This window comes from Nelusetta ayraudi, unplaced genomic scaffold (genome assembly GCF_046127955.1).
Source record: "Nelusetta ayraudi isolate G7.1 ecotype Tasmania unplaced genomic scaffold, CSIRO-AGI_Nayr_v1 ptg000006l, whole genome shotgun sequence".
In the NCBI taxonomy this organism is placed as follows: Eukaryota; Metazoa; Chordata; class Actinopteri; order Tetraodontiformes; family Monacanthidae; genus Nelusetta; species Nelusetta ayraudi.
The window spans coordinates 567,490-592,500 of NW_027466056.1; the positions used below are offsets into that span (position 1 = coordinate 567,490).

Sequence of the window (25,011 nt, forward strand, 5' to 3'; positions counted from 1 at the left end):
GGAGGACGGTGGCAGTCGGCCAATCACGTGGCTTTGCTGCGGTCACGACTGGACATGTTGATGTCCGCGGGAAGTCCAGAGTCCTGCTGACAGCCGGAGCCAGTGGTCCTCACTCACTCAACATCTGCTGCCAAGCTGTCTCTTCTCTCAGTATAGGCAGAAATGATTGATCCGTTCATCTTCATCACTCCCTGGTCACATGACTGTCACATTGTCCGGTGAGTTGAAATGTCCAGATGTGACTGAGAGTCTGGTTCTATTCTCAGCAGTGAATCCATGGTCTCCATAAACAGCGGACAGTTCTGTGATGATGCATTCAAGGACTGTGAGTGCAAGTCGTAACTCCTGCTGTCTTTTCTTCTCACTCCAGATGTTGAGGAAGGATCAGTTGGTCCTGATGATGCAGCAGCAGCAGCAGCAACTCTGACTAGACCATGGAGCTGATAGAGAGTGAAGGGGAGAGTGCCATCTAGCGGTGGCTGACAGATTGACAACAAGTGCAAATAAGAGTGAGGGTTGCAGAGTGAACTGCCCTCAGATCAGTTCCATAGAAATGATCACAGTTTTAATCGTTATGGAAAAAAAAAAAATACACCCGTCATCAGTACTGCGCCCAGACAGACACTAGGTGGTGCCATAGCACCAGTTGGCCATTTGAAAGTTTTTTTTTGTTTGTTTGTTTTTGTTGAGTTTGTTTTATTTGGAAGTGCAGTGCACTTCATGTGGCCCATAATGACAAGATCACTTACAATCCCCTTTTCCCCGCACCCAGGGGTCCCACAACATTCCTCTTCCTTCAACAGTAATAAAATACTACATCTATTACAAATATTTACCTACATTTCTGGAAAATAAATCAACAAAAGGGACCTAACAATAACAACACAATTTAAACAACAAAAAAAAGAACAATCTATGAACAAAATAAATACAGAAATAATAATCATCAAAGTAACCATTTAGCGCTAAACGACAAACACTCATTACTCAATGCCTGCAGAAAAGCAGCCTTTTGCCTTGCTGTGATGTCACCAAGCAGTCTCACACTCTTGCTCTCTTGTTTTCTTTTACTAACTGGAGCATCAGCATCTTGCATTTCAGGGTCAGTAGATTAGAAAGAAAAAGAAGCTTCAGCAGGAAGCCCAGGGAAGCAGCTCTATGCTGTCCTGGATAAAAGCATCCACCAGCATCAAGGAGGAAGAGGAAGAGGAAGAGGAAGAGTCAAGACCAGAGTCACGGCAATAGTTTATGTCCTTTGAAAGCTAAGAGTTCAGAGTTGAAGTGTTTTCACCTCGAATGTCACTGAAATACAGGCACTACCCGAAAAATGAGAATATCAAGTAAAAGTTGTTTTATTTTGGCAATTTAACACCAAAGATGGAAGCAACACATTTTATTGAGCCATTCCACGCAAATTGACATCTCAAGCAGTTCCTTGTTGTAACTTTGCTGATTAAGATTTTCAGCTTATTAAAACCACAAACCCACAAACTCAGAAAATTATTATAAAATTTGAGGTTGTTTTTTTTTTTGAAGCTGCAAGACCTGATCAGCAAAATGCAAACAAATAAAAACTTGAAATATATTGATTTGCATATTATTCCTTTATATAATATGTCACATTCACCTTTTAAGTTGAATTGCAGAAATACAACAACCTTTTCAGGAGATTCTAACTTTCTGGGTAGCACCTGTATATAAAAGGAGTTCACATCTTTTTTCTTTCTTTCTTTTTTTTTTTTTTTTTTTGAACAATACAAAGAGGTTTGGTGGGACTAAATGTCAGCACATTGAGGCGTTCGCTTCCTTCACACCGACCAGTTTCTATTGGGCGAAAAATCTAAAGCGAAAAGAGCAGAGGAGCAACGGTGCTCCAATGGTTGGTCGGCGGTCCCTCCCTGGTGAGCGACTGTGAGGCGGAGCGGGGGCGAACGCACTGCGCCAGTGCGACCGACGCGCAGTGGAGCGGAACCTTTGCGCTGCGAGGTTGAAGGCTTTTTCACCCACCGAGTCACGAGCCAAACACTGGATGTAAAGTTTCTTCGGAGGCGACATTTTCCATTTGGCCAAGGTAGGTAGGTCTCTGCACCTCTGTGGCTGCATTGTAAATACTCAGTCACTGTTCATGGGGGGGTTATAACTTCAAAATCACGTTTCCCCAGAAAGCAGCGTTGAGATGCGCGTCAACTTTACTTTGCATTGCTGCATTCATTAGTTGACCGGGTTTGGTCTCCTCCGGGTTCCGGGTTCGGTGACTTCTCCGCCGGTATCCTCGCAATTCTGCTGCCGGTGACCGGCGCGTGCATGGCTCGCAGACCTGGCAACCCAAAGCGGGATTTCAGTTCTCTCGGCTGCGTTCGCTCCAAACCCCGAGCTTGGCTGGTGTGTGTGTGTGTGTGTGTGTGTGTGTGTGTGTGTGTGTGTGTGTGTGTGTGTGTGTGTGTGTGTGTGTACTGACTGAGGCTGCCCGCTCTCAGAGCCTCCGCCGGGATTTTCCTTGGTTGCTCACGCGGAGGTTGAGGCTTAAATCCTGCGTGTGGAGGCTGCGAATCCCAGTGAGCAAAGTTACTTTTCCCTCTTTGTGACGGTGAGCAGGGGCGACTCTTGGATGGGAGCTTCAGGGCTGCTGAGCCCCCCCAGTGCCCGGAAGATCCCCCCCCTAGGATGATGTTTCCTCACCTGGTTCTTCCTGCAGTCTCTCTCTCTCTCTCTCTCTCTCTCTCTCTCTCTCTCTCTCTCTCTCTCTCTCTCTCACTCTCTCTCTCTCTCCGTCACTTGTGAATGGTTATAAAGCACTTGACGTACAACTGAAATGCAACACAAAATACTTTACAACTGTTTAAAAATGGAAAAACAGAGAAAACCCACCCTGCACACACACACACACACACACACACACACACACACACACACACACACACACACACACACACACACACACACTCAGGCTGCCAGAAGCGCCGGCCTCATCCCACCAGTCCAGACACATTCAGTGCCCCAGATGGAATTCTTTCTGCCTTTGCTCTTGGCTGCAACAGGATTTCTTTATTTTTTTTTTTGAGATTCTTCTTCGTGCTCAAATGCGTAATTGCAGTGCTTTCTGTTTTCTTCTCCCAGACATTTCTGAGGCACTCATTAAAATCAGCAATCAAGCATGGAGTAAAAAACACAAACAAACAAACAAAAAGCCCAAAACCGATGCCATGGGGAAAGCCAAGCCAGTTTAGAAAGTGGGCGAGAGCGAAGCAAACTTCCCTGACTTGGTGCTGAAGCAGCTTTAATGAAGGGTTGTGTGAGCACAGACCTTGGAGGGTGAAGGCTCAAACCCCGCTTCCTCTCTCTTCCCATCTTGGATTAATCCCACGGGCCGGCAAGGTCCAACCTCCATGACTCAACTCACAGCGCAACACAACTTGATGACGCCATGCAGGAAGTTAGGAGGCGGCGTTGCTCTTCTTCTGACGGTTTGAATTTCACTTTAATTTCCTCAGCGACTCGCAGTGAAAACTTTCTGTCTCCCCGCCAGTGATGTTTGTTTACGTTTCACGTCAGTTCTTTTTCCCGCTGCTCTGTTTGACGTGCAGATGTGACATTGTACCACCGCAGGGGGGGGGGAGTCTGTAACGCAACCCCTCCTCCTCCCCTCTGGACAAAGTTTCACTTCGGTCTGTTTTCCATCTAGTTTTGCTGCTGCTGCTGCTGCTCCTATAATTTCTCTACGGGGGCAGAAAGAATTCTTTTGTAATGGACAGTGCGCAGTAGAAAGCAAGCAAGAGCAGCAGATCTGTACTGTGACAAATCCAATACATATATACAGTATATCTATATATAGATATATATACGTATATATCTATATATAGATATATATATTACCAGTCAAAAGTTTGGACAAACGCTATTAGTGTTGTGACGATACTGGATTTCAGATTTTGGAGAAGTCGTATCGTATTGTTTTGCATTTTCAGTATAAAAAAAAACAACAAAAATCGATACTTTTGACAGCAGTACACCCGATGAACTGAATGTCTTTTCTTAACATTCTCACGACTGTTGACGTTGCACTTTCTCACTGAAGGCATCCAAAACGACGTTTGAACACGCACAGAATTATGCAGGAAACGATAAAAGCGTGAAATAACTCTGACACGTTTTATAATTCAATTTATGTTATTTATAATACACAATTTATATAATTCAGTTCTTCAAAATAGCAGAAAAAGCATGTTCAGAGTCATTGCACGTGTTGTTCTTTGCTGCGTAATGTCATTTATGTGATGTCTTCAGTATCTGTCTGCAGTGGAGAAAGTTGGAAAGAATGAAAAAAAGATTGCATGAGGAGGTGTGTGTGTGTGTGTGTGTGTGTGTCTAGAGGGGGGTAGGGAGCAGTTCTAGTCTGAGTAGTTTGGTTCTCCAGTCTGGGTTGACAGTGTGTGTGCACCGTTCAGTTAACATGCATCAGCACTCGTGTCTTACCACCAGACCAGGTACATTTAGACAGAATTAGTTTCCAAGAAAGAATTTCTGATGCCCTGAATGTCGTCTTCATCCTCGCAACCCACCGGCCTTCGAATGCATATTGCATCAAATTTCCCTTTAGTTCTCCCAGACGTTTCCGAAGCGTTGAGCGGACGGTTTGCCAGGCATAGCAGTGACTGTGGGGCAGGTTCTGTATTTCTGTCACCTCGCTGCCACTCTGTATTTGTTAGGCGGTAAAGGAAAAGCATGTTGAAACTACCATCGTCTCCCCCTCTGCGGTGCCAAACCATCCCAGTGACGTATCAAATGTCAGAGTGTGCGATTCTTTCCGTTTCAACAGCACTACGAGACATTTTTATGAACTGTAAACTGGGAATTATTGAGTGCATATACCTGTAGTTGATACATGGTATTTATGCTGCCTTAAAGACACAAACATGCACTTAACTGAAACCACAAAACTGTCAAACAAACCCAATCTGTGTGTGTGTGTGTGTGTGTGTGCGTGTGTGTGTGTGTGTGTGTGTGTGTGTGTGTGTGTGTGTGTGTGTGTGTAGCAGAGAAGACTTCCACAGTCACTGAGTTCCAGTTTCCCCCTCCGTCTTGAAACGTGCAGAAGTCTGATTTACTTCCCAGATCCGACCTCAACCTAAACACGGCTTTTAGAACGAAGAACGGTTCTAGCCTGCAAACCATTCAACGTGCTCCCCAGAGAGGGAACCCTACTCTACTCTCCTGGAAATCCTGCCACGCCTACGCAGAACAGAACACAGAGGCAGAACGGACCCAGCAACCCGGGAACCCAGGAACCCGGGAACCCAGAAACCCGGGAACCCGGGAACCTAGGAACCCGGGAACCCGGGCCTGTTCGGCCTTCCTGTGTGGAGTTCTCCCAGTCTTCTGCTGGCTTCCTGCCAGGTTCTCCTGCTTCCTCCCACACGCCAAAAACATGCATGTGAGGCGTATTGGGAAGTCTGACTTGGTCCGAAGGTGTGTGTGTGTGTGTGTGTGTGATTGTGTGTCTCCATGTGGCCCTGCGATGAAGTGTCCACTGGCCCAGGGTGTCACCCTGCCTTCACCCTGTGACAGCTGGCAGAGGCTCCGGCAGAGCCCTGCAGAGCCCTGCAGAGCCCTGCAGAGCAGGAGGAAGCGGGTGTGGAAGATGGCTAACGTTAACAAGCAATAGCATTACTTCAGTTATAGTGAAGCTTCTTAGCTGGTTTGCTGCACATGCAGCGTGTATTTCACCAAGTGCAGCACTACCGCCGCTCCCTGCGTGTGATGGATTTTCATCTTTTTGGAGTGAGTGAGTGAACGAGTGAGTGAGTGAGTCGCTGCTTCCTCCTGGTTATTAAAGGACACTGTTGAAAAACATGTTTCAACATGCTTTTGTTGGAAGAATGAGGGTCAGTGGGCGTAGCTGTGGGAGCAGACTCCATGTGGATCAAGTGTCTGCTATGCACATGGTGAGAATGAATGAGTTGAGTTGAGTCCAAAAATAGATCAGTCAATTTGAGGAAGGTGACAATGTGTGTGCTTGGCTTGGACGATTGAGTGAATGCATGGGAAACACAGCATGACTATGATTAAATTCTGGTCCCCCTTAACAGCAGCTGTTGCTACTGGAGCATCTGAAGAGTGACCGCAGATACGATTAATCACGGTGATTAATCACTGTGATTAATCGCCATGCTCGTTGCCATGTAAATCCAGCCGTAAAGTTGGTGTCCAGCTTAACTGTAGAGACGAGCTCACTTCCCAGTCAAAGTATAAAATGTGAATATGAGAATGAAAATGGTTGAATTCAGCCAAAAAATAATGAAGGCACACATCAGAACAACACAACTTCATCAATTTAAATATTTATGTTGCTTTTCCTGATGTCTGTCTACATTATTTTGGCTGTATTTATTATTTTTGCCTGGACAAAGAAACCAGGTTGTTTTTTTTGTCTGTGTTAATTTGGCCAAAATAATGTTTTTACTAGAGAGAGCGAGAGGACGATGGAGTAAAAAATTTTTTTTACTTTTTCTTTCTGAATTTCATTAATTTTACAAAACAGTTCACAACAGTTTCAGACATAAAAACAAAACAAAAAAAACACACACACACGACAAACCCAAGCCAGAAATAAAATAAATAAAAAAAAAATAAGTACGTAGAACCGACAGACAAACAACCCAAACAAAAGAGGGCCAATGAGGTGCAGGTACAGCGGCGGTAGATTCACCACAGTCAGGAAAAAGAAAAGAAAAAGGCTCCAGCACATCATCGCTGCTGCTCCTCCAAACCTTCATCCAACATTCACATTGTTGTGAAACCTGAGTCCATCTCCTCACAGAAATGTCCACACAGTCACCCGCAGAGTTGCAGTGGTTCTTTCCATCCTGTCAACACTCCTCAGTCTCTGCCTCCACTGACACACATGCAGTGCTTCAGCGGTCCTCCACTTCACTGACATCATTGTCTTTGCAATCGATAGAAGAATTCTCAGTAAATATTCCTCATCTCAGTGCTATTGATCTTTAGGTATGGCAACAAAAACAACGCTGCTTCCAATGGGACGTCCACTTTCAGAATAATATCAGCTTCTCTCTTAACAATCTCCCAGAATCCTTTATTAATCCCCAGAGTCGTGTGGCGTCACCTATTTTTCCACTATTCCGCCAACATAGTGCGTTTTTTTTTTTTTTCTTTTCTTTTTCCCAGTCAAATTCTCTCCAGGATCGCCCTGCACACATCAGAGAGTTTGTGAGAGGGCAATGTTGGAGATTCCTACTGCAGGATCACAGCCTCGGGCCTTTGTTTGGTTTCCCCATGAACACCCTGTGAAAACACTGGCCAGCGTAATCCTCATCACCGTCCACACTGTTTATTCTAGACCAGCGCTTCTCAACTGGTGGAGTCTCAGGGCACTCCCCCCCGCGCCCCCCCCCTTAAAGTCACGAGCCAGAATTATTCCACCGCACTCAGATTTAACCCAACAAAATGCAGCGCGCTTTCTATCACGTCTTGAAATGACCGAATCCCGACGACAAGACAGCTCCATGACCCACTTTTGGGTCGTGACCCACCAGTTGAGAAACGCCGGTTTTGGGGTCAAGCGTGTTCAGGAATCCTATTGAAATCCTGCTCCGTGGAGCTGGCAGAAGAATGTTTGTGGATTCAGCCTGGTCCGGTCCGGTCCCGCAGCGCCACGCCGCCACCCTCGCAGCCCGGGAAGTTACAGAACAACAACTGCAAACACTCTGCGTCCGCTCAACACGTCTGCTTGTCCTCTCTACACCTGAGAGTGAGGTCGGAGGTGGAGGTTTGTGAGGGGTTTGAGACGACCTCAGGCGTCAGTACTGACAGACAGGAGCCCAGTCAGCTGACTGCTGCTGCTGCTGCTGCTGCTGCCTAATGTAAGTGGGGGAGAGGAAACGGGATAATGCTGCATTGCTACAGTAGGTTGAGAATGGTGAACAGTAAAAGAGGCACTGCAAAATAACTGGCAGACTTTTCATTGGAGCAACGCTCAAGGCAGGACTCAGCAGGACCGCCATTGGATTCGCCAATGACCTCTGAACAGAGTGACAAATCAGTTGGCCATGAAAATTCTAAGACTCCCCTTCCTGGATCTCAGAGGAGAGCTCGAGACTCGCAATGGTCGGAAAAGAATAACAAACAAAAAAAAAAGAAAAAAACACTTCAGGAGGAGGAAAACGATCTGAAGCTAAGGAAAAGAAAGCAGATAATTACCCAAAACAAAACAACTCACACCGAAACACAGAGGATCTAAGAAAAACTATGACATCTTCATCACAAAATCAAAATCTCTCTAATGAGGAAAACAGAGCAGCTATAAAGAGAAATGATGACAGGCTTACTGTGCGTGCAGCGATCACTGTTTTATTTATTTTTTATTTAATTCTTTATTCGAGCATAAAAAGAAGGACAAAGTAAATAGAAAGATACAATAATAAAAATATGTAAGCCTAATACTCAAAGAAAAAAAACAACAACAACAAATGCCCACGACTTAAATATGCACGAAAGGAGTAGGAAGAAGAACTGGACTTCTCCAAACCTACCCCTGTTCCCAACGCCCTTTAGCTGCGTGTCATTGCCGGGCTCAAGAAAGAAATTATAATAACATAAAAACAAACAAAAAATGGAAGAAATGGAAAAAATAAAAATGAAAATGAAAGTGCACCAAAACCAAAGTTTATGGTTACTGCCACACTATTCCAAGTATGATGAGCTATTTATAAATAATGTATATATATATATATATATATATATATATATATATATGATATGTTAATTAATATGTGCAATATAAACATCTATAATTATGCATGCATTTTTAACATTCTAAGTATACCAGTTAAGATATATATATACACACACACACACACACACACACATATATATATATATATATATATATAGACATATTACATACATAAATACATAAACGCCCGAATGATAACTTTAAACTTCATATGCTCTCTTCCCTGTATTTATCCCAACTCATTTGCTTATATTTGTTTTTAAATTGATTGACTTGACTGTGGACATGGGCTGAGGACAGACTCGGCTGGACTGACCTACGGACAAAGACACTGTGGCAGGAGACAAGGGAGCCGCAGAGTATTGAAGCACATGGAGGGTGATGGGGAGCAGGTGCAGACAATCTGAGGAAGGGCAAGAGAGCAGAGTTAGTTTCTTTTTTTCAAAATAAAAGAGGAAAAAACATGACTAGAAAAAAAAAAGCCAAGACAAGACAAGACAGCCCTCAGCACACTGTGACAAACAAACAGTCTCTTTTTCACTTTGATCCATCTGTAGTTGAAGTATTCATCATGTAGTTGGACTTTTTCCAGGTTGTCATGACTGGATGTCATCCCATCATGTTCACTTGTTCAAAAATTCAGTGTTAATTGACTGCACTTCAGTTAGCTGCCTTTTCTGGTGCACTTTGAGTTTGTGCGGGTGATGCTACACAGAAGCTGTGACTGAGTTGATTTATGATGTTCAGTTAGCAGCTGCCTGTGACTGTACGCCAGCGCTTCCAGACGCCTCTGGCTGAGATTTAGCGCTTTGTAAATAAGAGTGGATTGATTTGGTTCTTTCTCCGCCTCATTGTGCTTCTCCCCATTTATGATGCGAGTCTTTTTAATACTCTCCCGCCCTCCCTGTCTCTCTCTCCCTGCTGTTCTCGTATCACACGGAAAGACAAAGGTCTACGTGGGCCTTTCTGTCTAGCTGTGAAGCGTAGCTACGATGCGCTGCCGCTAACAGAGTCCAGATGTGTTGTTCATGCTGCTTCTCTGAGGACTAAATGGAATGCGTGAGCGTTGAATGATAGCAGAATGAATGATACAGTGAGCTAGCTGTTTTGCGTAGCATATTGAATGTGCACTGCCAGTATGTGGCCTGACTGTATAGTCTGTCTTGTGTCTGAGGTCCAGTCACTCTTTTATCGCCATGCGCTGCATTCTTCAGTGACAATGTGTCATTCAAGTTGATTATTTGGCCTCTTTTTATCGCAGCGTTTTCACGTCCAAGCCACTTCTGCCTGGTATGAATACGCACATGTTGCATAATCACACAACGCACAGTCGCTCGACTCCGCTCACGTTAAACTTTCCTCTAACAACCAGACGCAGGCAATCAAAACAGCGGCGTCGAAAACCACAACAACAAGGAAAAACACCAACAACTGTGTCCAGTGGGATCACGGAGGAACCCAAATCAATTCAACGACCCGGGAAAGCAGAGACACCGCAGGTTCTAGCGGTCCCGGTTCTATTCAAATTCTATTTGAAGGATCTACAGTGCATGGTCCGAGGTCCAAATCCACTTTTGCTATTTGAACGCCGCAGAAATGGTCAATGTGCCAGGCGCATGGTTCAAAGTGGTTGTCTTTAGTCTCCTCATGAACCACAGGTGTGTTCCACGCATAACATTTAGTGCCAGTGTTTCCTCATGGGGGGCCCTCCACGCTGGGAGCTACGCCTGGTCTGCCCACAGGGGCGCTGCAGGCCATGGTGCCCCCTTGTGTGGACGGCTCCCCTTAGTGGCCTTTCCTCATCCGATTCTTCAGTGCCAAGCCATTTTATCTAATGTCTGTGTGAATATGGGGGTGGGTCCGTATGGGGTGGGGGGAGGGGCATTGGAGTTTTTTTTTCTTTTTTTTTTCTCATTGTTACTATTATGATTGTTGTTCTTATTATTAATATTCTTTGTTTTGTTTTGTTTTGTTTTGTTTTATTTTGTTAAGCACTGTGGGTTGCACATGTTGTGTATGAGCAGTGCTATACAAATAAAGTTTATTATTATCATTATTATTATTATTATTATTATTATTATTATTATTATTGTAACAAGCAGCGAACCAATCACAGTGTCAACTCCCATTCCCTTTAAAAGCCAGGAGTCTGTCAAAGGATGTCTGTCACACCCGTTGTCTGGGTCACATGAGCAGGCTTCTTTTTTTTTTTTTTTAACTATTATTATTGTTGTTGCTGATTGATTTTTTTTTCTGTCTTGTGTTCCAGAGTCAGAAGAAAACCGATGCCACCATGCTGCTCTACATCCCAATCTTCTTCCTCTCACCTGCTCTGGTGCTATCCTCAGACTGCCCAGCAGACTGCTCCTGTCCAGGCGAAGACTCCATTTTCTGCATTCACCGGCATTCCAGAACCGTACCAAGTGTCACTGCCACCACTAAGAAGCTCTACGTATTTCTCAATGGAATTGAGATTTTATCCCATAACGACTTCAAGGGCTTGGGCACGCTGATATTGTTAGATCTAAGTCAGAATGAGCTAACAGAGATTCCAGAAGGAGTGTTTGGGACACTGTCAAAATTGAAAAATTTGGACGTGTCCTCGAATCAGATTACGCATATACAGAAGGGTAGTTTCTCTGGGCTGGTGCAGTTGGAGAGGCTGTACCTCTATGCCAACAGAATTCAGAGCATTCATTTGGAAGCTTTCAAAGGTTTAGATATGCTTCTTGAACTGAAACTCCAGGGGAACCAGCTTGGCTCTCTGCCCTACATTCACTTCCCAAAGCTTTTGCTGATAGACCTTAGCTACAACAACATACCAACTCTGGGAGTCTCAGACCTGCAGACACCTCACCTGGAGGCTCTCAAAGTGGCCTCTCTGGGGCTCACGACAGTCAACGAGGCTCTCATAATCTCTTTAAAGAATCTCCATGACTTGGACCTCTCCATGAACCAGTTAGCTGAGATTCCTCAGGCCCTGAAACAGGACTCCATCAAAGGACTGATCAAGCTCAGCCTGGCTGGCAACCCATTGGGTGAGCTCAGGGTGGAGGACTTCCAAAAACTGACAGGACTTCAAGAGCTTGATCTCAGTGGACTTAATCTACAAGGTTTTCCGTCGAGTTTCTTCCAGATTTTCCCTCGGCTGACACACCTGACAGCGGCTGAGAACCCATTCAACTGTATGTGTCCATTAGCCTGGTTCCCAGTCTGGCTGAAAGAGGAGGGCGTGAACCTCTGGAGGCCCGAGGAAACTCGATGTCACTTTCCTCTCGTTAACGCTGGGAAGAAACTCTCTGCATTGGAGCACAAAGATTTTGATTGTCCACCTTCCACAACCTTGCTGACTGCTCCCCTGGCTGGAAGTACTCCTGTCTCCCAGTTGACCACCCCCTCTCCAGAAACCCCCCATACCAATGCATTTCCTCCATCTCCATCTCCTCCCAGTGAGGAAACTGTTTCCTTGAAAACACCGTACCACTCACTTCCAGAATCTCCAGTCTCTTCAAGTTCCACCAGCAGAAAACTGCAACCACACATCTGTCCGGCAAACATCTGCTTAAATGGAGGGACTTGCCATTTCGACCCACTGGGTCTACTCACTTGTATTTGTCCCATTGGAACCTCTGGCCTCTACTGTGAAAATGAGGTTCCAGAACAACCAAAACATTTAGTGACAGAAGTGTCTTTAGTTGCGCCTGCAATACCCAATCAGCCTGACGCTATCAGCTCCAGGCAGGTGACCTCGACGTCCATCCTTCTTGACTTGCACCGTTTCATTAAGACCAGACCACATCTCCGTGGCATCAGGTTGACCTACCGAAACCTCTCGGGACCTGACCGTCGACCCATCATTTTGAGTGTACCAGCGTCTTACCCTGAGTACACTTTGCGTGGTTTGAGACCAAATTGTACCTACTCAGTCTGTGCCAGTCCCCTCGGGGAAAGGACTCATTATAGGTCCAACATGTCCACAGAAGCAGGGTCATGCACAGAGGCACACACTGCGGTGGTTTCACTGACATCGCCTGAGACCAGAGTGAAGACCCTAACCCTAATGACCTACACTCTCATCCCTGCCATAGCCGCCTTGACATTTGTGTTGGGTTTGGCTTTGGTGGCTGGGGCAATCGTCTGCGTGAGAAAGCGGAGGCAGGCGAAGGAAGGAGTTGAACTGGAGATGTGTCCAGCTCATCTCGGCCCCTTGGAACAAGAAGAGCCAAAGGCCTGTCTAGAGAGTGTGGTGAATAGCAGCGTGCCGCACAATCAAGCAGGGACTGATCAGAACGACGCTCCTCAGACACAGCCGCACTTGAAACAAAATGGAAATTTGAAGCACGATGTATCCTCAACGCAAGGTCCCTGTCCGTCGAATAACAATCTGACGTCCTCAAGTCCCTCATATTTCTAGAGCAGGAACGTCAAACTCCAGTTGGACTCGTTTAACGGTATTGCTCCTGTTCCCATTTGAGCATTTTCGGCAAATTCAATTTTTAAAAAGTGACGATGATATGGTGACACTTTAGGCTGTAAGTGCAGCTTGAATAATTTAAGGCTAAATTAACATGGCTGAAATGTGGCATGTGACTGTGGAAGCTCTGCCAGGGTAATTCAGTGGTCAAACCTAACCATGTGATTAATTAAACTAAGTGCAATATGGTAGAAGTGTCTTAGCAGACTCAAAAGAGAAGTGCCTTTTTTTGTATTCACATAGTTGTAATCCAAGAATCTTATTATATATATATATTTTTTTTAATAATTCCTTTGTGTATGTTGAAGAAATCATTTGAAAGAGCTACAATCCTTTTGCTGGATTTGAGTGGGCTGCTCCAGGGAATAACCGCTTAAATATTGGGACTAACAAACTGGATAGAAAGGAAATGCAGTCGTATGAAATCAGACCCTCCCCCAGCGTCAACCTCCTTCCTACATCCCTGCTTACAAGACAGAGTTGTGTGTGACTGCATTACCGCGGCTTTCCACGAGACTCTGAAGGACACAGAAGAGAGAGGTTTATTTCCCATGACACCGTCTTCCAATGAACCACCACGGGAACAACGGTTGCTGGTTGGACAAGTCATTGATGACCAGCTTCCTGAACCTCATTTTGCTGTGGAGATGATTCCTTATAAAGGCACCGCGGGAGATAAATTGCTGTGAAAAATAAGTGACCTGAAAGTAGAGCCGTTTGAAAAAAAAAAAAAAAAATTAGTTTGAACTAAACATTTCTTTGTTGAGATTTTATTTCGGCTGAGCGTAGCAGCTAATTTCTTCTACCGTGTTTTTTTTTTTTTTTTTTTTTTTTTTCAATATTCTGAATATTATTGATGTTCATTCAGTGTTATTGCTGTTCAGAGCCAAAATATTGAGTAGGTTGAGTAGGTTTCATAGGTCACCATGGATTCTAAAGTATAATCGGAATTTTCCAAGACCTCAAAATGTTGTTATCTGTTGAGTGTTACAAGGACTTCTGCTTACAAGCCTGCACTTTTTAAAATGTTTTTTTGTCATTGTTGTTGTTTGTCGTCGTTTTTAGGTTTTCGTAGAAAGTTCAGCAAAAATGTGTCTGAGGAACTGGCTTCATGAATGTAAAAGACAAATGTGAGAGACTCTTTTCTTCGTCAACGCTAAAAATGTTTTCATGTTTTGTTTTTTTAAACCTTAAGTTCTGCAACGCCTCCTTCAAATAAACTTTACGTGTGCCAACGAAAGGAAGCTCCAGAGGTTCATGTGAGCGTCACTTCAATGTCTGGGTGCTCGTTTATCTGTGGCGTTGCTTATCATATTCACCCCTTCGTGCATAATGTTCATTGAAATGGGCAGACATTGAAGACATGTGAGTTGAACATAATACAGTGATTATGAATGATGTGTAAACCTTTGGGACAATCATTATTATGCGCCCTCTACAGCTGCACAGCAGGAATCCATTCAACCGCAACTTCATTTTATCAACAGAACATTTGATCAGCCAAAATGAAAACATGCCAGACAGTTTAAGGATGTGTTCTCAATCCCTCTATTGTAATTCAAGTTACATTTAACAAACCATATAGTCGTTTATCATGAAGCACGTACAGTATAAAATAAAATAGTATCGCAATGTAAAAGGTGCAGTTGTTTGTGGTTTTTCATGGCTGAGAAAAATAAACAATACTCTTGGGGAGGGAGGGATTTCTTTCTCTTCTCGGTGGTGCTAATGTTGTTAGCGAGCTCCTGCTTCGTTAAACCGGGGCCCCAGGCTACGTCTCAAGTCAGGGTCTGAAAGGAAGTTGCGTCACAGCACTGCGCGAAGGCGAAGGCTCCTCCCAATTCCCAAAAGTCCGAAGGACGCTCCAAATGCGCCCTACTTTTAGCCGATTCCGAGGCTGCAGCGCTACTATCCTTCACCTCCTTCTGTATCCCAGGATGCTTTGCGTGCTGCTGCAAAGCATCCTGGCATCCTGGGAAGTCAGCTGAAATTAGCGCCATCTACTGGCAAAGACACAGCATATAAATTTAAGTATTGAAATTTTGGCTGAAAATTCAATTTCGGCGAACCAATGGTTAGCTTGATGCTATGAAAACGTCACTTCCAGGGAGGCGGGGTTTGCGTCGGTCCTTCTGGGCCGGGTCCTTGGGAAGGACGCATCCTTCAGACGGAGGACGCTTCTCTCCAAGGATGCAGACCCTGAATTGAGACACAGCCCCAGAGTCCAAGATGGTGGCCCATTCATTTGGGTGAAAGAAAACCTTGTCTTTAGAAAAGAACAACCGAAGCTATGAGTAATGAAGACATAATAAACATCATCGAGCCATCCCATAATGCGTTCTTAGTAATTCATTCTCTACAGCATCCGGTCGGTCATTTCATGAAGCGGCTCGGATTGGAGTTGAGTCAGTGAGCCCAAACTGTTGAAGGGCAGTTAAGAGCAACGATGGAAGCTGAGGTGTTGGTGAGGAGATTGGAGTCTGGAGGCCCACAGGAACCAGTGGGGCCTCCGGAGCCAAAGAGGGGGATGAGGGAAAATCCCGAAAGGTGGGGACGCAGCGAGAGAAGGCGGGAAGGAATGAGTCAAAAGCTCGGCCGTGTTATTGTTGGAGGAGGAGAGCGGGATGGATTGAGAACCGGCAGGGCAGCACTTTCTGCACGTCTGACGTGAGAGGTGGACAACATGAACGTGCGCAGATCTGCACCGTATACCACAGAAAGCCAAGAAAGCAGAGAGATAAAGGACACAACACAACCCTCTTCATTCATTAATGTTCGCTTCAAGCATTGCAGTAGCAGTCAGCAGTTTGGACTCCACCTGTGTTCTTTCATTCTCAGGACTCTTGACGTTTGCACTTCCTCACTGAAGGCATCTGAACTACGGATGGATGCACATGGAATTGTGGAGGAAACAATAAAAGTGTCAAATAACTCAAACATGCTTCATGTTTGAGTTCTTCCAAACAGCCACCTTTTTAGAGTTATTGAAGGTGTTTTTCTCTGCTGCATACTGACACACATACATCTTGCTCATTTATTTGATGTCCTCAGTGTCTGTCTGCAGCCACGCTCCTCAACAGACCAAAGATGTTTATCTAGGAAAAAAAAAAAAAAAAAGTGGTGACTGACGGTCAAGTCTGTCATGAAAATCCAACGTTGTGAGGCTGTGTTGAACTGTAAAGTGCTTTTGCATGGGGGGGTGACGTGACACCACGCTGCACGAGGTAGGTGACTGAAATCATCGTGTGTTCAAAGTAGGAAACAGCGAGTGAGTGAATAAAGTCACAAGTGGTGCACGAGTGCAAGTTGAATGTTTACCTAAAAAGGCGAGTTAGACGCCAGGCGAGAAAGAGATGAACTGCAGCGAAGGGCAACAGTCACATCTGCTTGTGTTTAGCCAAGAACCAATGGGAAGCCCCTGACCCACTTACACACACACACACACACACACACACACACACACACACAGATGCAAAAACAGTCCTCTAAAAATATTCTTTGGTCTGAGAAATGTTCAGGATGACAAAGTGAACTTCTGCCTGTTGTAATTTATGGAGGCGTAATCAATCAACATGCATTGGATTCAGTGAGTCCAGGTACAAGAACAACACAGAGAACATCAGGGGGTGCAAGTCAACCGGAGGTCATGTGGGGTCACTTCTTGGTGTATTGAAGGAAAGATAGAAGACAGATTCAAGGGCGACACCAGACTGGCTGCCACAACTTTAAATGCTTTTGAAAATGTTGGAACTTTAATTCATGGAAAGGACATTGAGTTGCTTTGTGTATGGAATACACTGCTTTATTAAAAAAAATAAATTAAAAAAACCTGCCTTTCTTTATAAAGAAAAATACTGGGAAGAAAAAAATTACATAATAACAATAATATTATTATTATTATTATTATCATTAATAATAATAATAATGATGATGTGGGCTTTATATAGTTGTGATGCATGCACATGACTCAGAGAGAACAAACTGTCAGAGGTCATGGACGCAACTCTAAACAGCTGTGATGAAAGTGGAAGATCGAGTCCGACTTTAAGCTTAAACCCAACACAGAGGTTTGTTCAAGCTCCTGTGTGAACAGCCCAGACAAACCAGTCACACTGTGTGGGTTGAGACCAGACCAGCGCTCCTCCTGCTGAGGGTGGTGGTGGTGCAGCACCTCTCCACCTCTGTGGGTGGTGGGGTGAAGGTGTGAAGGTCCACATGCTGGATGTGGACCAACTGGCACACACCGAGCCCGGCAATGCAATCCTGTCATGTGACAGCGCTAACTGTGCTACTAGCAGCTAGCAGAACGGGGGTGTGTGAGAGATCACTGGGAAGTTTCCTGTTGTTTCTTTCCACTCACGGCCACCCAGGGGTTCATCTTGAGCCTGTTCCATTTTCCCCCAGCAGCTCTCTCAAATGGATCTTCGCTCAAGCTGAACCAAAGACTCATTTTTGCCGTTTTATTCCCAGCGTATCTTCCCAGCTTTAGTCAGGTTTTCCTAGCCAGTATCAGCCAGATGATCATTTTCCATTTCTCCCCCCCCACCCCCAGACCCCACCCCCCTAAAACCTTGGTAACGAAAACAGGAGTTGTTTTTTTTTTTTTTTTTTTTTTCCAAGAAAAAAGAAAAAAAATCCATAACCCCACCACCTGAAGTATGGGAATAATTAGAGTGGGTTGGGTTGCGTTCCTGAGCCAACAGCACAACTTTGGCTTCATTCAGCAGTGATAAATCCTACAGCTACAGCTTCATGTTTGATGTCTTTAACAGTGGCGGACTGCACGTTTCACCTCCAGGCCTCCACTCATGTCCTACTTACTCCAACCTAAAGGAACACCTCCCCAACACCACCAGTGTGACATCACAGCTCAGGAATCCAGACAGCATCCCACTGGATGGACGCTCCCACACACGGATCCTCCTGAACTTTGCTGACACATGAAGTTTGATGTTTATCAGACTGAGCGATGACTAAATCAAAGGCCATGACGGATGTCAGGGGTCACCAATCCCAGGTTGTCCCCGCCCCCCCGCCCCCCAAGGACCGCATGAGTCACCCGCAGGCCGGTTCTAAAAATAGCACAAGTCGCTAAAATGCAGTTTGGTTGTGTGGTGTTTTCCTCTCTCGGCTGCAGCCCGAGAACGTATTATAAGAACTGGAGACCCGACTGGCAAAATGGCGGCGGGCTGATATTTCCCCAGTGGCCACTCGAGGTACTGCAGCAAAAAAAAATGCCTGTGGGCCCAAAAAGGATTTTTCCCATAGACCGTAATACCAAAATAAAAGCCTTTAAAACGGCTGACAGGACGACTGTGACCTGAAACTCGATTCATAGCAAATCGTTCCATTGTAGATTTTTCACTTATGGTCAGCTTGTTCTGATTGGCTGCGCCCCGACAAGTCTGTAAGTGACCTTCTCCAGGATCCTTCTGATTGGCCAAATAGATGATGTGAGCTACAGAGGCATAATGGGAAGTGTCGGTACTGATCTTGCTCTGCTCTACGGGCCCATTAATGACGTTTTTTGGAGTCTGCGCTGCTGGGTGAGCACCTCCCACTGAAACCAATGGGAGCCGTCTTGTTCGCTCACAAACAGCACTTTGTGTGGGTCACGCATGTTATGTTTTATTAGCATACCGCTCGTTCTAGTGGGTATGTCCCTTTTTTTTTTTTTTTTTAGTCATAGCACTTTTATGTTTGCTGGCTAGGTTGCCAGGTTTAAGCTAAGCTATGACAGCAAGGAGACTCTTTCTGGTGCAGCTTGTTTCTTTTAAAGGTGTGCATGGTGGAGACGGCAAAGTGAAAATGAATCCGGCCGGCGAGCGGACCAGCAGTTGTCCGTGCCTGGTTCCTCACACCTCGACCCAACGCAGAGGTTTGTAGCGGAGGCAGAGTCACACTGAACCACCGTGAAGGACATGCAGCTGGTCAGGCGCCCCTGCTGGTCTTTAGGGAGGTTGCACCTCGTCGCCATGGAGCAGCAACGTGGCCTGCTTGCCCCTCTGTCTGTTGTCTTTTTGGAGGGGGAGGGGAAGGTCGGGCTCCGCCATTGAAAACTTTTACAACTTGATGTCACGACTTTTCCTTATTTTCATGGTGTGAAATGTTTTCCAATTTTACACACTAGATATTTAATTATTATTATCATTATTATTATTATTAGTGCTATATTTCTAGTATTAATTGTTATATTATGATGGTAGTAGTGGCAGTAGTAGTAGTAGTAGTAGTAGTAGTAGTGTACAGCCTCTTTTGTGGGTTGGTGAAAAGAAAGTAACCTGAATTTTGTTTTAAAATGAATATGTTGCAAGTTTTTGGTTCATTAGAAAATAACACATTTATAAAAGCCTGAACCGAGACAAAAAAAAAAAAAAAAAAAAAAAAACTTGCTGTGTGGGAGACAATTTGCCCATCGTGGATGAATAAAGGTTTTTCTGAATCTGAGCGGGCGAACAAAACAAGACGTGACGCAGTTTGACCCAGACGGGCCTGCAGAAGCCAAAAGGCAATTAATGTTTGCGAAGGCAACCGGCGGGGGAACTGGATTTGACTTTGTCGGGCCGTACATGCAGAGAAGCCATGTCGACCCTCGACTGCACAAACCAATAATGACTTTCATCCACCACTCATCTGTGAGTGACAAGCCCGGTTGCCAGGAGTAACTGGGAACGGCCAGTCGGCATCATGAGGAGCCATAATGGAATCTTCCACTGGCCAGAGAGTGGGAATAGTCTCCCAGGACAGGACAAAGAGGGAGGGGGGGTAATTGGACATGCCGAGTGCTCTTGTATTACCAATATATATGTAGTCTGACGGGTAATTACACTCTGTGTGTGGTCGGAATGTGTGCCCATAAAGGAAAACACACAAAAACACACGCGAGGCACTAATTACATTGTCCAGGTGCTAAGCAAGCATTTGTGGGGTTTGGCAACCTTGGAGCCCGAGTCTGGTGCTGGGTGGGGGTTCCAGAGGGAGGAGCTTCTGCTCCGGCAACACACGTTCACACGGCAGTGAAGGTGTTCTTACTTCTCTTTTTGTTTTGTTCATAGATAAGCTATATTGTTGATTTATTTTCCAGAAATGTAGGTAAACATTTGTATACAATACAGATGAATTATGTCTATTATTATTTACATTATGAACGGTTGAGGTTATTGTTATTTATGATTATTAATTTTTGTATATCATTAGTAGATGTAGTATTTTTTATTTTATTCCTCTTGCAGGAGGAGGAATGTTGTGTTGTGGGACACCTGGGTGTGGGGAAAAGGGGCGGGATTTAATAAGTTTTAACTTCTTCGCACTCCTTTTTGAACATGTTTGTATTGTTGCTGTTTTTCTTGTAAATTGCTGTATTTTTTTTCTTTTTTTTCTCTCTTTTGATTTTCAAAATAAAATAGAATAAAATAGAATAAAATCAAGGTTCTCAGCCATCACAGCCTTCCAGAGTTGCCAACAAAACATCTCTCAGACAGCTGTGCTTGATGTGCAATATGTCATTATTATACTGATTAGTTTTCTTCTCCTTGTTGACGGTGAACTGTGGGTCAAGGGTGAAAGTTGCTCTGAATGACCAATCTTTCAAACCAAATTGTCAGGATTTTTTTTTTTCCGCTGTCTGCTTTTTATTGTTGGAATGAATGTGATGCAGCTGACCGCCTGAATTTCCTTTGGGATCAATAAAGTTTTATCCAATCTAATCTAATCTAATCCAAATAACTGGACGTGGATTGGTGCCTCTTTCAACTAAAACACATTCGACACACAAATGCTATTGTAGCAGTAAAGAATAGTAGAGTAGAGAGTTGAGACATCATCGTCTTTAATAGTGTTGGGGTGAAGTCCACTGTGATCAAGTCAGTCATCCAGAGTGACAGACCCTGAAACTCACAAGGCTTGCTCAGGTTGGGAAGAGTTGTGGCAGAAACAGCCTGGCCACAGCCCCAGTAATAAATACAGCTTCAACATTTGACCTTGTTTTCAGTTGTGATGGAACCAATCTGAAATGCTTCAACAGTTTATTGAGATTTGTCCTTTTCCTTTGGCAGAGCCCTCCTGCTGCCAGGTGTCAGGTGAACCACTTCTTCAGCTTGGAGAAAAAGCCTCCTTCCTCCTCCTGCTGCTGCTGCTGCTGCTGCTGCCTCTGCTCCTCATCTTCTGCACGGCTGTGTGATTTGGGACCTGAAGTGCTTCCTCCTCCTCCTCCTTCTCCTCCTTCTCCTCCTTCTCCACCTCCTGCATGACAATGAGATTGCAATAGGCTTTATGATGAACGCTGCGACGATGTACAGCGAATGGGACTAGGGCTGTCCCGATACTATACTTTCACTTCCGATACAATACCGATATTTCAACCTTGAATATCGGCCGATACCGATATCAATCCGATATCGGCATGCTACAAATGAAACATACTTTCATTATTTATTCTAAAAGTACTGCCACACGGCCGACATTATTTCTTCCTAGAGCACATAGACATGTTACTGTTGAGGTCACGTGAGCTCTACATGCTGGAGCCGAGCACTCTTCTTTGGCGAGCGCAACAGGTGTATTACCGCCACCTACCGCTGTGTTGGGAGTATGAACCGCAGTCACCTATTTGCATAGGGCAGAAGCGCCGGAGTAGAATGGACAGCTTTCTATCGGAGTGTTAATATCGGAGACTTAAGATGACGTCCGATATAATCCGATATTCCTTTATTGGCTGATATCGGACCGATATCCGACATCAATATCGGATCGGGACAGCCCTAAATGGGACGCAGCGTTTCAGACGCTGTTTGCAGGGACTTCCTGCAGTGAAAAGCAGGCAATGGTCAAGCTCCTTTGATTTAAGGGTGGATTGAGGCGTCTGACCTTCAGAGGGTTTCACACCGTTCACAGTGCCGTGGACGTCCGTCTCGTCCTCGGCGTAGTCCAGTAGCAGAGAGCGCTGCCTGCGGGTCAACTTCCTGCAGGAACAAAGAGAACAAACAGAGTTCTGGCATCATCAAAGCCTCTGGGGGAGGTGCTTGTGAAAGCAGCCAATAAGGCTGCAGCTGAGTCGACATATTTTAAAACATACATTTTTTTCTAATGGTTACCTTCCAATTGATGACGTTGTAATCTTGTCGTCATTTATTCAGACAACGCACCAACATTTTTTATTGACAAAAAAAATGAGATACAAAAATCGATTCCGGACCTCCTCGATGGTCTGACCGAGAATTCTATCCCAGGTGTGTGGCGAGCTTACTTTGGCACTCTGATCTTGATATGAACATAGTGATCTCCAGAGGCGCGGCTGTTCATCTTGCGAATGCCCTTCCCTTGGAGTCGGATCACCTGATCCGACTGACAGCTCGAGGGAATCTGAAACAGCAACAGCAAGCGTTACAACATAAGCAGAGAGCAAAATGCTTATTAAAGATGTGGTTATTAAATATCAAACTGTCATCCACCGCTATAGAAAGACCTGGTCACACAGACTGTAAGGCAGCCGTCATGCATCTTTCAAGCGCCTCAGTTCTGCCCTGTATGAACAGGACTGAGGCGGCTGGGGACTACAGGCTGAATTCAATTTAAAAGAAAATTTTGTCAATATTTAATTGAATTATTATTTTTTTTTAAACAATTGCAATGTCTGTCAAAATTGACGCAGTGTCATGTCAATTAAAAAAAAAAGAAATTAGTAAACAATTTGCGTCAAATTGAAGTTTTTTTTAGCAGTCTTAGCGCACTAAGAAGAAGGGCACTCCCACAGGACTGGCGAGGTATTGCACCCCCCACCCCCCGCCGTTCAAAGCCACTGCGTTCTGCTTTCTTTGATCCAAAATATGATCCAATTACGACAAGGCAATTTAGTTTCTTGCAATGACGTTGCACTGGTTGCTTTTTCAGCACCTTTAGTCGGCGTCTGCGTGGAAGCGGCTTTAGAAAACATCCAGAACTTCCGCTGCTATATATAACCAAAACTGTCGAAAAATCTGAGAGCCTCAGACATCATGTAAGCAATACATGGACGAGTGTGGGTGAAAAGCTGAGTGTGAGAAGACAGAATAGTGCTCATGGGAAATGAAGTCCTGGCTTTAAACAGACATCTGCTGCCCGAATGGACGCTTACTGCAAAGGTGAGGGTCTCGCTGAGACCCTGTGCTGTGACTGAGCCCCCCAGGACGGCTTGAGCCACGGAGATGAACACATCCGAGTGAATGTCTATTCCGTTCCGCCGGAAAACTGGGCTTTCCTGCACCTGCACAGTGGAGGCGGAGTCAAACAGCAAAGATCACCACAGAGATTTCAACAGTAAACAGCGGTTGAGCGGGAACAACGCTCACCCTGAAGGTGATGAGGATTTCTCTGCTTCCCACGGCCATCCGGACTGTTTGGCCATTGTCAATTCCTTTGGGAAAATTAAGAAAAATAAAAAATCATCGGCTTTGCAGGCAGTCGTAACTGACAAGGACTGGGTTTTCATGCTAGAAAAAAAAGACCTCTGTCTTCTTCATGTGTTTTAATTCGGACTGTGTGGTCGCAAGAAGAAGAAGAAGAAGATGATGATAGAAGAAGAAGAAGATGATAGAAGAAGAAGAAGAAGAAGAGGAGGAGGAGGAGGAGGAGGAAGACGAAGAAGACGAGGAAGAAGAAGAAGATGATGATAGAAGAAGAAGATGAGGAAGAGGAGGAAGATGAAGAAGACGAAGAGGAGGAAGAAGAAGATGATGATAGAAGAAGAAGAAGAGGAGGAAGAGGTGGAGGAGGAAGAAGAAGAAGAAAATGATGATAGAAGAAGAAGAAGAGGAAGAGGAGGTGGAGGAGGAAGAAGAAGAAGAAAATGATGATAGAAGAAGAGGAAGAGGAGGAAGAAGAAGAGGATGATGGAAGAAGAAGAGGAAGAGGAGGAAGAAGAAGAGGAGGAAGAAGAAGAAGAAGAAGAAAAGGCTACAGTGCAAAAGGTCAAGAATTCTATTAACTGAAGAAATAGACAAAAAATAAAATATCTGTAAGTATAGACAGAAAATAATAATAATAATAATAATCATCATCATCATGTTGAATGATTTCTAACAGGGGGACAATGCAAGTCAGTCGCTTCTTTGCTGTTGTGGTCCATGGAGCTCCTCCCCTTTGATCAATGGTGATGAGAGTCTTCACATAGATCATTAAAAAGAACTAAATGAGAATGTGTGTTATTTCAGGAGAGTGTAGCAGACTGGTCCGACCCAGCAGCCAGAGAGTAGCTCTCATGGTTCTAGAAGGTTGGTGAAGCCCAGTCAGAACCTTCTCCACACAATCAGGCTGTGAGGAACATGATGATGGTGCGGTGCTCTACAGACTGAGCTGGATGGAAATGAACTTGATTGAAAGACTGTTTGCTACCACAAAGGTCGTAGAATGGAAAAACCCACCAGCAGGTACCGGCACCGCGACCGTCTGCCTCTTTTTGTTCTGGCCAGTTCCTCGGCACAGTGCACAGGGCGAGCTGATGATGGAGCCCCTCCCACCGCAACGGCGACATGTGCTTTTCATCAGGAAGGGACCCGTGTTGATGGACTCCTGTGGCGAGGAAACACAGACGGTCGTTTTCTAACGCGTAAAAAACGATTTAAGACTTGAAAATTTAATTTCATTTATTGAAAGGAATTCTCCCTCCAGATAGAACAGCGAAACCCTGCTCATATGGACCAAAACAAGTTTTGCTTAAACACTGAATATGGAACAAGCAAAGCTCAATACTATACAATAAATGACGTCATATTGCACACATTCAAAATTGAAATTTCAAACTAAAAAACTG

At 44.7% G+C, this 25,011-nt stretch overlaps 2 protein-coding genes across 4 annotated transcripts in view; one reads left to right on the forward strand and one right to left on the reverse strand.

The window, feature by feature from the left end:
• The first annotated feature begins 1,967 nt into the window (after positions 1-1,967).
• LOC142879650 (vasorin-like) lies at positions 1,968-14,875 on the forward strand. Its single transcript, XM_076013033.1, has 2 exons — positions 1,968-2,071; positions 11,022-14,875. Exon 2 carries the CDS (start codon positions 11,046-11,048, stop codon positions 13,164-13,166), a length of 2,121 nt encoding a protein of 706 aa, XP_075869148.1. The 5' UTR covers positions 1,968-2,071; positions 11,022-11,045; the 3' UTR covers positions 13,167-14,875.
• A 6,164-nt stretch (positions 14,876-21,039) lies between these two features.
• The window catches only part of LOC142879660 (dnaJ homolog subfamily A member 3, mitochondrial-like), a 7,231-nt gene continuing 3,259 nt past the window's right edge, over positions 21,040-25,011 (reverse strand). The window contains exons 6-11 of one of the 3 annotated variants that reach the window (XM_076013062.1): positions 24,623-24,770; positions 23,552-23,616; positions 23,338-23,466; positions 22,471-22,586; positions 22,092-22,186; positions 21,040-21,452 (exon numbers count right to left, since the gene is read on the reverse strand). In XM_076013062.1, coding sequence (XP_075869177.1) covers positions 21,301-21,452; positions 22,092-22,186; positions 22,471-22,586; positions 23,338-23,466; positions 23,552-23,616; positions 24,623-24,770 — 705 coding nt within the window. In that variant the 3' untranslated portion in view covers positions 21,040-21,300. Of the gene's footprint in view, positions 21,468-22,091; positions 22,187-22,470; positions 22,587-23,337; positions 23,467-23,551; positions 23,617-24,622; positions 24,771-25,011 lie in introns of all 3 variants that reach the window. The other 2 variants (XM_076013053.1, XM_076013045.1) reach the window with 2 other exon arrangements.